We start from the raw sequence: 14,608 nt of genomic DNA on the forward strand, positions 1-14,608 counted from the left end.
CTTTTTTTTTCTTTAATACAAGAATATATCATTTGGAAAATATTTGGCTGTTGTGCTAGATAACTGCACTTTTATATCACCTTTCATCCTAGTGTCTCAAATCATGTTACAAATAGTTAAGCCTCACATCACCTTAAAGAGATTGTTATTATACACATTTTACAGCAGGGGAAACTGAGGCACTGAGCGGTTGTAATGTACCTGAGGGTAATATCTAATAAGAGCTAGGATTAGAAGCTGGGAATCCTGACACCCAATCATTGACTCTAACCAATGGCCTACAGCCCCTCCTCATGCACAACTGTATGTGAATAAATGTATCATTACTATGGCAGGCATCTTTTGTAGTATACTCTATTTCTAAAGACCCACAAAGATTCTGTATAATATCCGGTGACTCTGTATGGTGCAGCTGAGGCCTAAGATGTCTGAATATATGTTGCAGCCTTACATCAGATTTTCTTGCCTACTCCGGTTTTCGATCTTAACCATATTTACACATGTTCTGATCCCTGTTCCCCTTCCTTCCTGCCCATTTGATACTGTAATTTGTCATCATGGACTTTAGTTTTAAGAAATGATTTTGGTTTTAAATAAAAATCAACATGCTCACTTTTATTCATAGTTCAGATGCAATTAAAATTGTCATGAAACTCCATAGGTTAATAAGAGAACAAGGGCAATCTGCCATATGGCATATGGGTTGGTTAGTGACCCATGCTTTGAAGGGTTCCTCACAGATAAGCCAAAGAAAATGGGTTTTATTTTTTTCTCATTATTTCTCGATAAACGTACCTCCCAGTAACCCCATCAGAGGTGATTTGGATGAGTTTATGCAGCTGAATGTAACTGATGGCACACCTTGAGTCTCATGCCTGCTTTCTGACAGACTCTTCTGTTCCTTCATGCAAGTAAACATGACGCTTGGACAATCTGGGCCAGATGTATGTAAACAATCCAGAGAAGATAATTCTCACTTTCCAAGTATTACTAAATCAAGTTTTTCATATTTATGAAAAATGTGTGTGAATGTAAAGTTTACTTTGGAACAAATAAATAGGACTATTGGCCATTTCTAATGGTTTCCTATTTATTAAAAAACTGGTCCACAGGCCCTTAACCCATACTGTTTGTTCATAGGGTGCCTTATTAACCTCTGAGCATCTGAATGAAAACTGAAAATAGCAATGACCAGAAATGAGTGCATAAAAGCCCCAGAACCAGTCTAAAATGTATCCAGCATTATGATGATGTATTTCTATACCACTTAGGGTGTGTTAGGTGTGTATATGTTTGTTCTGTGGGTGCATGTGCTGTGCTCAGTATCCTCCTGCGTGTGTGTGTATGGATGGTGTGTGTGTGTGTGTGTGTTGTGCCTGTATGTATACTGTGTTGTATGCATGTCTGTGCATGTGCTCTGCATTATGTGGGAGGTGCATAAACACACGGTGTACGCCTGTGTGCACATGTGCATGACTGTGTGCTCCGTGCGCGTTAGCTGCATGTGTGTGCACTGCGTGTGTGTCTGGGTTGGCTGGTAGTGCATGTCGTGGGCTGGCTGCCGTGGGAAAAGCCGAGCTCCCAGCGGCAGCAGCAGGAGCGGGGCTGGCTGCAGGCTGGCGGAAGTGTTTGTCAGCAGCAGTGGGCAGCAGAGCTCCGCTGGCTTTGTGTTTGTTTCCTCTCTCACACGCGCCCAGGGAGCGGGGAAGATGGCAGGGCCTCGGGAACAGCTGTCAGCCGCCGAGGACCAGCTCCACAGCTAGCGCCATTGACGCTGGAAGATGCGATTGCAGGGGCCGCGGGGTGAGAGCAGGAGCCCAGCGAGGCGAGTGAGCCCCGGAGCGGCAGGGAGCCCCAGCCCCGCTTCTCGCAGCAGATGCAGCAGCCTCCGCGCTTCCCTGGCGTGCACCGCGTTCGGGGGGGTCCGACATTAATCACCCGGCCGCAGCTCGCCGAGCCGGACTCGCAGACCAGCTTCCCCGGGGACGGACAGCGCGAGTCCCCGGACCTGCAGGGAAGATGAGGTGAGTGGGGCCGGGGGGAGGCGACGGATCCCCCCCACCCACCCCGCGGGACTCAGCAGCAGCAGCGGGCTGGCTTGGGGAGGCAGCTCGGGGGCGGCTGATCGACATGGCAGGAGCGTCCCATCTGGCGTCCGATCCTCCCACGGGCGGCCGGGGGGAGAACCCGTGCACCCGGCTGCAGCCCCGCCTCTGCCCGGCTGGGTGGCTGCTCGGGTAGCTCCCCCCAGCTCGGTTGCCAGGCGTGTGTTTCCCGGGGGCCGCGTCTCCCCGGCCCCGCTGCCATGGCTGCTGCCGCCTGGTTCCTCCCACCTGGCTGGGTTGCGCGCGTATCCCCAGGGGGGCTCGCCTGGGCTCGGCCCCCCGCGCCGCCCCTTGCCCTGCCCGGGCTCGCCAGGCTGCGAGCTCCGTTCCCCGCCCCCGGACACGCACCTGGCTCGCTGTCGGCTCAGGGGTGGGGACAGACGTGCTGCCGGATCCACGCGGGTCATTCATTCGCCTGTGATTTATGAAAGCGGGTGGTTGGCGAGGTTGCCGGGGTGGAGGCTGGATCTGTGTGCTGGGGCGCTTGGAGCAGGAAAAGAATAATGTGGAGGGGGGATCCTGGATCCTCCCCATCCTCACTCCGCCACCGCCACCCCAGGGTGTAACACAGTTGCTCTCACTCGCACTGCACTTACTTGGCTCAGTATTTGTGCAGGGGGAGGGGACCCCTGGGGACCCCTTGAGACCACCCCCTCCGCCGAATTTGGGGGGGATTTGCAGTGGGCGACTTTGTTTGTTTGTTAGCTGTCTCTCAAGGACTGGTGTAACTTGCTGCCCTTTGGGGGAAACGAGGGGGAGGAGGTTAAGCAGCGCTGCGCCTCCTTGTCCTTCCCCGGATGGATAATACTAGTGGGTGGTGACATCTTTGGCATGTTTGACTGTCATTACTTTAAATCCGTAGGACAGATTATGTCAGTGGTTATAAAAGGCTGCAGGCGGGTTTGAAAATAGTGCAGCAGCACAGAGCCGGGAATCTCCAACGCTGATGTTTGGGTAGCACACTCCAGCTTCTGCCGAGTCTCATCTTCCCTTACCCTCTGGGTTGCAGGCCAGCGTGTAAGATTGTAAAAGAGTTTCAGGGAAGCAGAGCAAGTGCACCCTTGAAAGACTCCAGCGTAGATCCTTCTTGATCATGCAGAGACCTTCCTTTAGCAGTGGGAGCTGGCCAGATTGCTGTAGGTTTTTCCAGGGCAGTTGGGCTATCTGGAGCAGAGAACATAGATTTCATGTAATCAGAACAGAGCTGGAAGGAAGAGGAGGTCATCTATTTCTAGACCGTAATTCCTCCCTCCCCCCCCAGCAGTGCAGGAGTTCAGTCTCCTTGTAAATGTCTCAAAGCAATGTGTCTTCCACTGTTTTCCCCATCCCATGGTATAATACTGTTGATTCCTTCTGCTTCATCATCTCCTCTGTTTAATAAAGCACTCTGGCTTGCCTCAGGAATGGCAATCACAAAGACCAAATTGTCTTCTGTTCTGTGTCTTTGGTGACTTTTGTATTGCTCATTAAAAAGACAATAGAATGCTAAAATCTTTCCCCATAGGGCACTCATTATATGCAGCTATGTCATGCTTCAAATAGTCTCTTTAAAACTATATATTTTTTTTTCTTTGGAGAGAAATTTGTTTTGCTTTCTTAAGTGGGTAAGTTTGTTTGTATTTTGAAAGGTGTCCATTGTTGACTCTTTTGGATACAATCATATTTTAATACCTACCATGGAGATTAGTATAAATACTGAATTGGTTAAATCAGATACACCTCTACCCTGATATAATGCAACCCGATATAACATGAATTCGGATATAACGCAGTAAAGCAGCGCTCCGGCGGATCAAAGCAAGTTCGTTATAACGCGGTTTCACCTATAACACGGTAAGATTTTTTTTTTTTTTTTTTTTTGGCTCCCGAGGACAGCGTTATATCGGGGTAGAGGTGTGTATATACACATTTACTGGCAGGTTCTATTTAACTTACTTTGTTCTTCCCTGCTCAGAAGGCAGAGAAAACCCACTTAAAATGTATTTAAGTATAAAATTCTCCTCCTATAAATGTAGGTTGTATTACTCCAAGAGATCCTGGCAGACTGTGCAATCATTTAATAAAAACCTTCAAGAATTTTTCTATATGTGTATTTTTATTTATATTGCTTTTCAGTGGTGAATAGATTTCATTTCAGTGCAAATAAAGGTATTGTAATGTTTCTCAGTTTGAAGTAAAAACTTGACTGTATATTTTAATTTTTCCTTTGTGTCCTCAGTTTTGTCTCATTCCAAAGACATGAGCTAGAACGTAATATATGAATAGTGAACATGCATACATCATGGCTTACCTATTATAACTTGTTTTCTCACTGTCTGATAAAAGTGCTTTGAAATCCTCCAAAGATAGATGCTATATAAGTGCAAAGTATTATTATTACTTATTCAGTACTTAAACATGCAGAAATATTACCTCCCACTCTACAATGAATATTGCTAGTTTTTTAATAGCAGATTTTATTTACTTTTGCAAGCATCATGCAGTTCTATCATTTTTACAGAAATACATCTATAAACATAATCTTTTCATGTTCTGGCAATCTTTGTATAGTTTCTTCCCTATTCGTTAATCTTCAGTATGGCTTATAAAACACCTCCTTGTGTTTGAGAGGCAGCCACAATAGAAATACCTGGAGCCGGCCATAGTATTTTGGGGTGGGTCTGTGGAACAATTTCTCACCTTTGCCCACCCAAGTAGCTAACTTATGTCCACCTCGATCATACCACTGTACACACGGCTACATGCTATACACCAGTTGAGAGGGCTAGACCTCAACCTATGTAATTGGGTTTTATCCAAAAATGGGTACTGAGGAGCTGCACCTCCTTATTAACAGTGAGGGTGATTTAGCCATTGGAACAAACTACTGGGGGAAGTGGTAATCTTTACATCTCTCAAAGTCCTCAGAACAAGACTGGATGCCTTTCTGGAAGACAACGTGTGCTTGACTAAAGTATATTAGCTTCTATACAGAGGTAACTGGGTGAAATTCTATCGCCTGTATTAGACAGGAGGTCAGACTAGATGATCTAATGGGTCTCTTCTGGCCTTAAAATTTATGAATCTCTCTAGACTTCTGTTGCAGAAGTGGTGCTGGCTTGTGCGTAGTTGCCTACTAAAAAAAATCCCAGGAAGATGCCATATCTAGGTATAGAGCTTTGTGTTTTTCACCAAAGTGAAATAACACAAAATAAAACAAATCGGCGTACAAAACAAAAACTCACCCTGCAGTGATGGCTCCAGTCACAGGGCCATTCACATGTGTCCTGGCCACCCCCTTGTCCTGATGGAGGGGCAGCGGGGCCAAATTTGAGTGGCATTGCAACCTGATGACTGAAGTCTCACTCCCTCCCCACCCCTGGTTCTCCCACCCCTGCCAAGGGCAAGATCCAACCCTTCCCTCTCCTCCTTCCCCAGGACATCCTGTGCTCTGGGGCAGAACCCAGCCCCTCCGCCCCCATGATGAAAAAGAGAAAACAATAACATGAAATTCCTAAAAATAAAACAAAATTACCCCTCCCCCCAAAAAATCACAGGGCTCTATCTATGTGCATCCCTAATCTGAAAAGATGAAACCAACCTACTGCCCTGGGACAAACAGAACCAAATATGCATATAGTAACCATGTACAGTAGTAAGTGTGCATCATGAGCTTTTTAATCCAATAGTTTTGATTGAAGACTTACCTGAATGAAGTCTTGACATGGTTGCAATAAACCCGGCATTTCAATTCTCTTATTGCCCTCTCATTTCTACTCATTTAGCAGTTCATGTGGTAGCATATGTATAGTTGCCAGCGCTTTTAGTTTGCTGTAAAGAGAGCTGTATATGCAGCTTAGTTTTAATGTTTGCTTTATTTATTTGCTGTAGATTCCTTTGTTTTGCCCACATAACAATCAGGATTATAATCACAGAAAAGGAGTGTGCTGGTTTTTGTATATCATCTCGTTTTTAATAGCCTTATTTGATCAGACCAACAGGTCCATCTAGTCCAGTATCTTGTCTCTGTCAGTGGCTAGTACCATGTGCTTCAGAGGAAGGAGCAAAAAAAACCCCAAGTGGGTAATCGTGTAACAACCTGCCTGTAGAGGAAGTTTCTTCTGTCCCTATTGGTTAGTAATTGACTTAACCCCTGAAGCAGGAGTTTTTAGCCTTTCCAAACTTTGTTTTAATCCTATCTACTGTAACTGTGGTGTTCTCATTGTCTATATAAATGTCCCTTTGTTTTTTAGTCCTGCTAAGGTTTTTGCTTCAATGATACCTTTTGATAAATGAGTTCCACAGGCTAATTATGAGGGAGAGCGGGTGGGAAGCAGTAGAATTTCCTTTTTATTAGTTTTAGATTTGCTGCCTTACAGTTTAATGGAATGTTTTCTTATTAAGAGTTAGGATGAGCAAAAGTGTCTGTTATGCCTTTTCTATACTGATTCTTCTTTTTCATCTCTTCTCTAAACTGAAAAGACTGGAAGTATTTAATCTCTCTTCACATGGAGTTGTTCTCCCCCCATACTGCTAATTATTTACATCACTTGTCTCTGAAATCCTATTTCTGCTATATCCTTTTTTGAGATGGCATATCCAGAACTGAACACCCATCCAAGTGAGGGTATACCACTGATGTACATGCTGCCATTATCACATTTCATTCCATTCTTACACACTGTAGCATTTTGTTTGTGGGGGTGGTTTTTTTTTTTGACTGCTGCTGCTTACTGTGCAGTGGTTTTAATAGAGCTGCCCATGGCTTATTCAGAGTTGTTAGTTAATATAGATTGTATCAGTGGTTAAAATTATTCCTTCCATTGTTCATTGCTCTCCCATCATGATGTTACCTGTTGACCTGGCTTTATTCGGTCCCTCTGGAGTTCCTCACAGGTTTTTTTCCAGTTCTAACTTAAATAATGTTGTGCAGAATTTGCCACTTCCCTGCTATAACCTTTTCCAGATCATGAATGAACATGTGAAACACTGGCCCTGGCACAGAATCTTGGCACACCTCACAGTTAATAGTGCGCCATAATGAAATGTGACTATTTACTTCTCTTATGTGGTTTTCTGCCTTTTAGTTTCTGTTCCATGACTTTACAGTACCTCTCTCTCCCTTAGGGCTGGTCTACGCTAATGGGGGATCGATCCAAGACACACAACTTCAGCTATGTGAATAGCGTAGCTGAAGTCTAAGTATCTTGGATCGAATTACCTGGGGTCCACACGGTGCGGGATCGACGGCCGCGGCTCCCCCATCAACTGCGCTACCGCTGCTCGCTCTGGCGGAGTTCCGGAGTCGACAGTGAGCGTGTTCGGGGATAGATATATCGCGTCTTAACGAGACACGATATATCGATCCTGGATAAATCGATTGCTACCCGCCGATACAGCAGGTAGTGAAGACGTACCCTTAGTGATATTTAATTTTCCTTAATAGCCTCTTGTGAGGGACCTTGTCAAGGGAAAGTAAATTTAATCAACTCGCTCTCCATTATTCCCTACTTAGTTGACCTGCTCAAAGAATTCTAGTAGCCTAGAGAGACATGGTTCTCCTTTGCAGAAACTCTGCTGATTTAGTCCGTATCCCATCATGATCACCTAGGTGTATTATAATTCTATTTTTAACTTATTGCTTCAACTGGTTTTCTGGCTAGTGAAATAGGTTTCACTTGTTTTGTCATTACTAGAATCACTCCCTGGTGGTCCAGCAGACTGATTCTTTTGCAGGTTTCCTGCTTCTGATCGACTTAAGGGATTTCTCATTGTTTGTCCTTGTATCTTTGACTATTTTTTCTTCAATTTCTGCCTTGGCTCTCCAAATTTCCATCTTGCACCTTGCCCATCGTAGCTGATGCTCCTTTCTATTCTCTTCATTAGGGTTAGATTTCCATTGTTGAAAGGATATTTGTTTGGCTCAAATAACCTCTTGAATCTTGCCATTTCTTACTACCTTGCTTGCTGCGCTTGGTACTCTTTCTGTGCGCTGGCCATTGCGTGTGATAAACCGTATTGAACCTCCTTTTTGTTTTAGGGTTGAAGTATTGAAGGAATTTATTAAGCTCCTTCCAAATTAAATGAATTTTCCTTATTGTTGAGCCCACAAATTAAATTAATTAACTCAAGTATCGATTTCTTGTATCTGAGGCAATCCTAGTAACGACGTCATGTTTCCTTCCTGAATCGGGACCTGAAGATAAATATTCAGCTCTCCAATCTGCTGTTTTATTTCCTTTGATCAGAGCTCTAGAAAATTTAGTTTGTACCTCGGTGTCAGTCTTCATGGATGTAGATCTGATTTCCATAGTCTCCACTCATTTAAGCATTGGCTTTATTCCTGTAGAAGTAGTTTGAGTTTTAAAAGATGTCCTATATCTTCTTTGCAATCATTTCAGAGCTGCCAGTGATCCATAAATCTTCTCTCTTATCCACCCCAAACCTTGGATCTCAAGGGTACTGAGGTAAGGTCGAAGTAACTGCCCTAACTTCTTGTTGTGGGCTGACACAGTTGGGTAAATAAATACTTCTTGTCCTTACTCTTACCCCTAGGCAGATTTCATCAGCGGAAATCCAAGGCTTCCATTTCGTCTGCTCTTCTGATCTAATGCGTAATAATGAGGGTAGTTGCTATCTCCACTGTAATTCAGAGCTCTACAGAGACGTCTAAGCTATTCATTGACAAAGCTCCCCTCCTCCGCTCCCTTGCTGAAGTTTTAGAGAGTTGCATACTAATAAAAGTGCAGCTCTCATAGGAACAGAGGCATGACCTAGTGATCTGAGTCGGGCTGTGTAAAATTGCAAACATTTCAGTTTTTTATGAGACAATTTTGCCGCCACCCAGATTTTTCACAATGGAGTGTTCACATCAAAATGCAAACATTCAGATTTTTATAGATTGAGTCTCAAAAATCGATCTTGACCCATATGAAATTTTGAAATTCAAAATTAGGAAAACAGTAAAGCTTTTCCAAAGAGGGATGAAGAGGCAAACCCTGCGTCAAAATAACCCTGCAAACCCCCTGCCAGCAAAATGACCCCACAAGCAAAAAAGTCAATGGGTCAATGTTCCACTGTGGTTGACTGAAATCATAACAAATTGCAAAGCTTTCAAATTTCATTGAATATTTCATGCAACCCTGATCTGAGACGAGGCTGGGGAGCCAGGAGCTCATGAGTTCTGTTCCCAGTCCTGACGCTGACTGTATGTGTTCACTACACAGTCTGTCTTCACTTCTGTTGCTTGGATGCCGGCCCAAACCCTTCTCTTGTCCACTCTCACAGCCCTCTACCCTAAGTATAGTGGTGCTTTACACCAGGGCTAGCTGGCCCAGCTGGGAGTATTGGTTAGAGTTCAGCTGCTGCTTTCACGCGGGCCACCCACTATGCCGTGAAGACGTAAGCTAAATCACTTGAATGTTGATAGACTTCCAGTACTTTCCCACCATTTATTTGGAAATAATGCTGCTCCGCTTGTTGCAGCACCCAGAACCATGGGATACGCCCCCAGAAATCCTAGCAACACACCCAGGGGAGTGCAGCAGCTGTGAGGACACCGTAACTTGGGTATGGCTTTCCATTGTGACTGTTCACACCCAGGCTAGGCTAACCCAGGCATTCAGACCTGAATGCTGATCACCTGGATTAACTTTGTAGTGAAGACATACAGACTCATGGTGTTCTGCAGCAATTTAATCATTTAACTACTTCGGCTCCACTACCCTATTTGCAGAATGAGGATGATAGTATCTACCTGATGAGGTGTTAAGATATTAGTTCGGTCCCAATCCAACAAAGTATTTAAGCATGTGTTTAATTTCAAGCACACGAGTAATCCCATTGAAGTGTTTATTTGCTTTGCTAGAGCAGAACCTCAGTATTTGTGAAGCACTTTTAAGGATGAAAAGCTACAAATGCTACATATTCTAATATGTATTCCCTGTACTCCATGCACCTCTCTCCCTATGTATCCTTCCTTCTCCCATGTGCTCATCTATTCCTCTCTTTCCCTGACTCTCATGCATCTGTTAACTACCCCACTGCTGCTCCAATAATGAACATAATAGAGAATGAAAGGAAACTCAGGGTATATTTACACTTGAGCTGGGAGATGTGATTCCCAGCTCACACAGACATACCTGTGCTAGCTCTTATTAGCGTGTTAAAAATAGTAGCTTAACCAGAGTTAGCGTGGGTACTAGTGCCCTAAAAATAGTAGGGTAGCCAAGGAGGTGGCTCAGGCTAGCCCCCAGAATAAGTACCCACCTGGACCCCTGGATACATAGGTGGCTAGTCCGAGCTGCTGCTCGGGCTACCCTACTTTTTTTTTTTTTTTTTTTTTAAGCATGCTAATAGGAGCAGAGCTAGCACAGGTTGCCTTAAATACCTTTTAATGGCGTGCTCTCCCCTTTTCCCTCTTCCCTTTTTTTAATAGTTGGGCAATAACAGCGCTCCCTGTGTGTGCATGTGTGTATAGCAACTAGGACAATTGGGCCTCGATCCTGATGGGGACCTTTGGGAGCTGCCACAAAATACAGTATAAATAAAAGTGCAAATACTGTATCTGATACAGTAATAAGTGGGGTTTTTGTTCAGTTGGTTAATATGTTTCAGTAAGTAAGAGTTTTAGTCTGTGCTAAAGTTATCTAATAATGTAATGGAGTAATTTTAGTAACCTACTGTAATTTTACTGTATCATGAAAGTTGAAAGTTGCAATTTGTTTATATGCTAATCTCTGACTGATGGCATCTGCTGGGTTGATTCAGATGAACTTCTGATCTCAGCAAACATTTTCTTAAGAAACAGTTGATGGGCCACTTAATAAAGCCGTGCTTGCTTTCCTCATTCAGCTAATCTCATTGTAGCAACAGTAACCCAGTCAAGTAAGTAAAGCAAACAGGACTTGGCCTGTCACAAATGCACCAAATGGTATATATTTACTTTTTATTTAGCGTTTTATACAGTGGCCTGGATACAGAGTCACTTTCTTTTTGCCATATTTGTTACTGTTGCATTTCCCCCAAAATAAGAACTGTCTGTTCTTGAATAAATGGATTGGAGAGTTGTGTAGCTTCTCTTAAGTATAGTACTTTAGGATCATTACTGTATCTGAAATGCTGTTTTGTAGGCTGTTACAGAAATAGCCCTAACCCTGCCTTAGTAACTTTGTATAACAGTAAGTATTTTCCCTTTTTTCTCCTCTTGCAATGGACTGAAAGCAAACTTTTAAACCAATGCACTGGCTATTTTCAAACTAATGGTTTTGCATTCAGGCTGAGGAAAGCAAGGTACAAAAATCAGCTGTTCTAAGTCGAATGGTTCACTCCTTTTTGATTCACAGCTTGAAACTTTTTTTTCTTGATCACACCTGTTTGTGAGTAGAAGATTATCAGCATGGCAAACTTCCCTCGCTTCCCACATGAAACTTTTTCATATGGAGGAAACCTCTTAAGGCAGCATTTAAAACAATCCTTTTAATTAAAAAAAGGGGGGGGGGAAGAGGAAATTCTGTCATCCAGAGAGTTTGGAGAGCAGAGATGGGTGCAGGTAGCTATAGCAGAGTGGAGATGAGTGTCAGATACAGATTAAGAGCCAAGCTGTGCCCTAGGATATGTGTATAAAACTCCCATTGAAGTCAAAAGGGATTAAGCATATGTACTGGATTCAAGAGCAATATGTACTCAGCCAAATGGGAGAGTGAAGAGGATTTCTGGAGTCTGAATTGCTTGCTGGACTCTAGCCGCATCTGTCACCCTGACTGAGTGCTGGAATATAGAATATTAAACGTACAAATACTGCGAAAGTACCTATGAGGGGCGGTACAGAGACACCATGATAGTATATAAGACATCGAATCGCCAGCAGCCAAACCAAACCACATCTTTCTCTCCTCTCAAGACCTTGCCAGATTTGGGTTCTGGTGGAGTCTGGAGCCTCCTGACCATCCTTGCTGGTCTTAACTGCTGCCCCAACAAGGTAGAAGATTGGAGGCAGCAATGAGGCTGGCTGACCAGGCATTAAGTCCCTGATTCTGTGAACACCTACACACACGCTTATGCTTACTAATGTGGGATATTTCATTGAAGTCAATGAGTTCAGCGCATGCTTAAGTGTTTGCAAGGCTGGGGCCTAATACAGGAGCTGAAAATACTGTCCTGATCTTAATGTACCTGGATTAAAAAACAAAACAGTAACAAATATTTTCCCTCTGAATTTTAAAGAACATGACACAGTAAGGAAAATCCTATACTCTAAAGAAAAGAACACAACATTTATTCTATTCCTTCTTTGTGTGCAGCAGTTCTCTCAGCTAATATACAGGACTCACTCTGAATTATATTTTCATGTTGTTCTTAGGTCCTGGCCATACGCCAGTATCTGAACTAATTTCACAATCAGATAAACATATACCCTGCACGTACACCTTGTTTCTTGTACATCCAGGACATTGCTGCCCAAAGTCAACCTCAGGGGTATATGTGACTACTTCTGTCCCAAGGTCCTTGGAATGTAATTGTTGTTTATACTGCATCTTGGGTATGTGTGGTGCTTTGCAAGGTGTTCTGAGAGGATTACAATCTGGAATTAGAGCAAAATCATAACAAAGGGACAAAATATCAGGAGCAGTAAATGAAAGGAGCTGGATATGTCCCTTGCGAGATGTTTCTTGCAGTGAATAAGAAACAAAAGGTTGCATCGTGGATTTCTAATTAGTTGCTTTTAAAATATATAATATAGATTTAAGGAAGGAACTAATTGTGGTACAGTGGAGACTGAGAGTCACTAGGCCTGACAGAAGTGAACGAGGAGGGGTGTCAGGACCAGGCAATGGGCGATCTGACCTAGTGGTCTCAGCAGGAGTCAGGCCAGGTCCCATAGCAGGAGGTCAGAGTCCAAGACAGGCCAGAGGGTAAACAAGGTCAGGTGTCAGGAGGCAGGCAGGGTCAGGTTACCAGGAGATCAGCAGCAGGCAGGAGCCGGTATCTCAGGGGGAATAGCCCAAAGTAGGGAGAACCCAGTTGCATGGACAGCTTCTGGTGCCTGTGCTTGGTTCACAGCTTCTAAACCCATCCCGACGCCCAGCATTCTGCCAATCAGTTTCCAGGACTGGGGTCCTCTGTCAGAGTTCAGCGCCTATTCTGATGACAGTTAGCAGGTCACTGGGTGGCAAGTTGGAGCGTATAGCTCCAAAGAACCCTGTACAAAGCCAGACCAACACAACTGAGGAGGAGTAGGGTGGGGGCAGGGAAAGGGGGGGGGGGAGAATGGCCTGATTCTGGGCCAGCTTCAAGACCGCTCCAAGTTACCCCAGCTATAGGGGAGCTGTTTCACTGGCTGAGGATGAGAAGCACAGCTGGGGTCATGGATCTGTCCTAAGTTCAAGTCACCTAGATTTGTTTCTTGACAAAGAAGTGCTTGAAATGTGTCATGAAAAACAGGAAGGTGGAATTAAGAGACACCAAAATAGGTTGCTTGTGTTGAGCCAGGTGGCCTTTCCCTTGTCCTAAAGCAGGGGTAGTCAATTATTTTTATCAAGGTTGAAATTTCTTACTCAAAGCATAGTCAAGGTCCAGACTCCAGAAAAAATAAGTAAATAAAAAGATTTTAAGGGTCCATTCAAAAGCGTCTTGTGGTCCGCCTATTGACTACCCCTGTCCTAAAGTTTCTTATTTTTGGTGTATTGATTTCAGTGGTGCAGTCATGAGACATAAAAATATAATCTGTGTTTTTTGACTCTGCTATATTTCTCTTCACACTGGCTCTCTTAAGATACTAAAAGGGCAAAAGCCAAAGGGATTGAATTTCTCCTAATTAATGGTCTTCCAGCCTAACCACAGAAAGTCAGTGCTTTTCTGAATCATTTATGATATGGAAGGGCACAGAGGACCATTTTCTGACCTTACACCCTATGAAATCCCATTGACTTCAGGATATAAGTCAGGGCAAAACTTGACCCATTGTCTCTGAATTAGTGGAGTGACACACCAGTAATTTAAAAAAATGCAGATTAGTAGATTAAACTTTTTTGACAAGAATGAGGCAGGGTCCTTTGCTTTTGATTTAATTAAAAGTTCAGATCTAAACTTTACAATTTCCATCCACTCAATGTAAATAAGACTTGCTTGTTTTTCTGTCCTGAGCTGATAAACAAAAACTATTGGCAGAATTGTAAAACCAAATATAATTACAAGTCTTTGCTGGAGACCCAAAAAAAGAAGAAAAAATCCAGCAACCCATTGTTTAGAAATTGTATAATGTGAAAGCTTGTGAGCGTTACAGAAATAGCACAGGAGAAAGTTTCAGAACTAGACATTGAACTGGAGAAGATGGAAACAAGTTCACAAAGGGAATAAATGCATATTGTGACATGCCTCAAACGATGAAGCACCTATGTTGAAAGGTCTGCAATATGAATATTATTTTTCAGTTTCGCATCATGCAGTTAGTCAGTAACTCAGTCTGAAATCTGTGTTGAATGCTGGTTGTGTTACTGATGGATTTTTAACACTGCTTCCATTCT

The 14,608-nt window shown here is 43.5% G+C and overlaps 1 protein-coding gene and 1 long non-coding RNA gene across 2 annotated transcripts in view; one reads left to right on the forward strand and one right to left on the reverse strand.

Annotated features, from left to right (window-relative positions):
- Positions 1 to 594: 594 nt before the first annotated feature.
- On the reverse strand, positions 595 to 2,739 carry LOC128835559 (uncharacterized). Its single transcript, XR_008444674.1, has 2 exons — positions 2,454 to 2,739; positions 595 to 2,008 (listed from the first exon to the last, which is right to left on the reverse strand). It is a non-coding gene; the product is annotated as an uncharacterized LOC128835559 (long non-coding RNA).
- The window catches only part of EVL (Enah/Vasp-like), a 225,346-nt gene continuing 212,676 nt past the window's right edge, over positions 1,939 to 14,608 (forward strand). The window contains exon 1 of the mRNA XM_054025090.1: positions 1,939 to 2,024. Coding sequence (XP_053881065.1) covers positions 2,020 to 2,024 — 5 coding nt within the window. The 5' untranslated portion in view covers positions 1,939 to 2,019. The remainder of the gene's footprint in view (positions 2,025 to 14,608) is intronic.

This window comes from Malaclemys terrapin, chromosome 4, assembly GCF_027887155.1.
Source record: "Malaclemys terrapin pileata isolate rMalTer1 chromosome 4, rMalTer1.hap1, whole genome shotgun sequence".
Lineage (NCBI taxonomy): Eukaryota > Metazoa > Chordata > Testudines > Emydidae > Malaclemys > Malaclemys terrapin.